We start from the raw sequence: 2,240 nt of genomic DNA, 5'->3' as shown, positions 1-2,240 counted from the left end.
AACTTTCCTCCAAAACATGCCTTGTTGCGCGACTTTCATATTGCTGCAGCGACGCCAATGATTTACAGGGTGGAAAGGGTGTCCCATGGTCGACCACCCTGGAATTTTCAGAAATGATATTGTTTTTTAAACCGGTGCATCTCAAAAAACTGTTGTATACATGCATCCGCATGCAAGAAACACACACACAGTGGGCACGGGGTGGGCAGCAACTGACGGTACACTTTACATTTCTCGGCGGCATATATGCATGGAAAGGAAAGAAGAGCCGGAGGAAGAGCCAAACCGAGTTTTGAACCTACTACCTAGAATCGAATCTCTCCTCGTCATCCCATCTTCCATCCAATTCCCTGAACCGCAATAAGGTCACGTGAGCGACCACCTCCGGCGATCACTATATAAAGACGTGTGCGCCCGGAGCTTCTTCATCCTCATCCCCTTGAAGCAGCTCTCTCTCTCCCCCCCCCCCCCCCCCCCCCCCCCCCCCCCCCCCCCCCCCCCCCCATTTGGATTAGCACGTGAAGGATTAACTGAAGAGACAATCAGAGAGAGGGGCATAATGTCAAGGGAGCGCAAGAAGGCAGCAGCTGCTCTACAGGAGAAGATGCAGATTCTGCGCTCCATCACTCACTCCCACGCGGTAACCCACGCCTCTTTTCGGTGCCCTTGGTGTGATCTTATGCTGCCATTAGCTTGATGTCTGTTTTTAAATCTAAAATCGCGGTGCAGCTGAGCAATCCTTCCATAGTCATGGACGCGTCGGAGTACATCAAGGGGCTGAAGCAGAAGATCGCGAGGCTCAACCAGGAGATCGCACGCGAGGAATACGCGCACTCGCACAAGCAGAACTCTTTCCCCACGGTACGCGCACACACCTATCACCGCACTGTGTATGCATACTGTATGGAGGACCTGAATTATCCGGTTCTGAAGCTTAGGTTATGTACTATGAACGGGAGAGCACTGTGGCACATAGTAATACAGTGGGGTATGATGTAAGATTAATGATTTATAATCAATTATTGCGTGCATCTGCACTGCACTTGTGCAGGTGAGCGTGGAAGCCCTAGGGCATGGGTTCCTCGTGAACGTGTCCTCCGACAAGAGCTGCCCCGGGCTGCTCGTCGCCGTGCTGGAGGCGTTCGAGGAGCTGGGCCTCACCGTGCTCCAGGCCACGGCGTCCTGCGCCGATACGTTCCGCCTCGAGGCCGTCGGAGGAGGAGAGGTACGTACGTACGTACAAACATACCCCTACGCGACAATGCCTCCTCAATCATGAACTGATCCCCGATCGAACTCAACTGTAAAGCAGACCAACATGTTCTATCCACCTCTGCTGCCCATATATAGTCTGAACCATAAACCTACAATTATCTCATCAATAATTCGATGGTGTCGTGACTAGCGACACGGCGTGCGACCGACTGATGGATGGATCGTAATTATCTGTGCTGATGCTCGGTTATTTTTGTCTCGATATGGTGATGCAGAACCAGGCGGCGAGTGTGGATGAGGATGTCATCAGGCGGGCGGTGCAGCAGGCCATCACCAACTGCGGCGCGGAGCAAGGGGATCAGTAGCTAGCTGCTTTACGTGCCCCCACATATTCTTCTCGATCTGCCGGCCCGCCCATTTGCATAGTTTCATGGCTCTTCTCTCGATCTACCGGATGAGCTGCGATGATATATACATCCAGCTCAATCTCTAGCAATTCACCTTGTACTATCTGTTGATGAGTGATGATGGTAATTCTATCGAAATTGCAGGTAGTCCGGCAAGGTGTTATTTATCAGTTACACCGTTTGTGTAGAATTTGCATGTGAGATGGCGAGAAGCTAAGAAGGGCCATCCTCCCTGCTGCACCCCTTTAGGTTTTAGACCAACATCTCCTCGCGTTTTCAGCTGTTCATTCTGTTCTGTAATATGATGCTATCTCTATTAATTCACTTATGTAAGACGTTTTGGCAGTTTAAATTGAACTGCAAAAATGTCTTACAATAGTGGACAGAGGGTGTACTATATCCTGCTGTTATGCGGCTTAATGAAAAGTTGTTCCCCCCCCCCCCCTCCACCCCCACGCCGCCGGAACCGGATCCTCTAACAGAAAGAAGGAAAGTCACGGTGCTATAGTGCTAGCCTAGTGTAAAATAAAGAAGGGAAGTTAGAGACTGTTAGTAGGTAGTTAACAGATTGTTTACGTTTGGTATTTACTATATAGATATAAATAATTTAAATTAATT

At 49.8% G+C, this 2,240-nt stretch overlaps 1 protein-coding gene across 2 annotated transcripts; it reads left to right on the top strand.

Moving 5' to 3' along the window:
- The first annotated feature begins 483 nt into the window (after positions 1-483).
- Positions 484-1,796, top strand: LOC125540995. Of its 2 annotated transcripts, none has more exons than XM_048704502.1 (4): positions 484-640; positions 730-861; positions 1,052-1,220; positions 1,489-1,796. In XM_048704502.1, the coding sequence occupies exons 1-4, from the start codon at positions 560-562 to the stop codon at positions 1,578-1,580; spliced, it is 474 nt and encodes a 157-aa protein (XP_048560459.1). In that variant the 5' UTR covers positions 484-559; the 3' UTR covers positions 1,581-1,796. The 2 variants fall into 2 exon arrangements, with proteins under 2 accessions (XP_048560459.1, XP_048560458.1); XM_048704501.1 differs by having other exon boundaries at positions 1,052-1,225; positions 1,491-1,796.
- The last annotated feature ends 444 nt before the right edge of the window (positions 1,797-2,240 follow it).

The sequence above is a fragment of the Triticum urartu genome, chromosome 2, assembly GCF_003073215.2.
Source record: "Triticum urartu cultivar G1812 chromosome 2, Tu2.1, whole genome shotgun sequence".
Lineage (NCBI taxonomy): Eukaryota > Viridiplantae > Streptophyta > Magnoliopsida > Poales > Poaceae > Triticum > Triticum urartu.
This window is presented reverse-complemented; position numbering and strand designations above follow the sequence as displayed.

Bases quoted from the DNA above. Each gene is read 5' to 3' on its own strand.
- LOC125540995 (XM_048704501.1), top strand. From the start codon at position 560: ATGTCAAGGGAGCGCAAGAAGGCAGCAGCTGCTCTACAGGAGAAGATG. The intron at 641-729 runs GTAACCCACGCC...ATCGCGGTGCAG, and splicing joins CCATCACTCACTCCCACGCG to CTGAGCAATCCTTCCATAGT. The intron at 862-1,051 runs GTACGCGCACAC...GCACTTGTGCAG, and splicing joins AGCAGAACTCTTTCCCCACG to GTGAGCGTGGAAGCCCTAGG.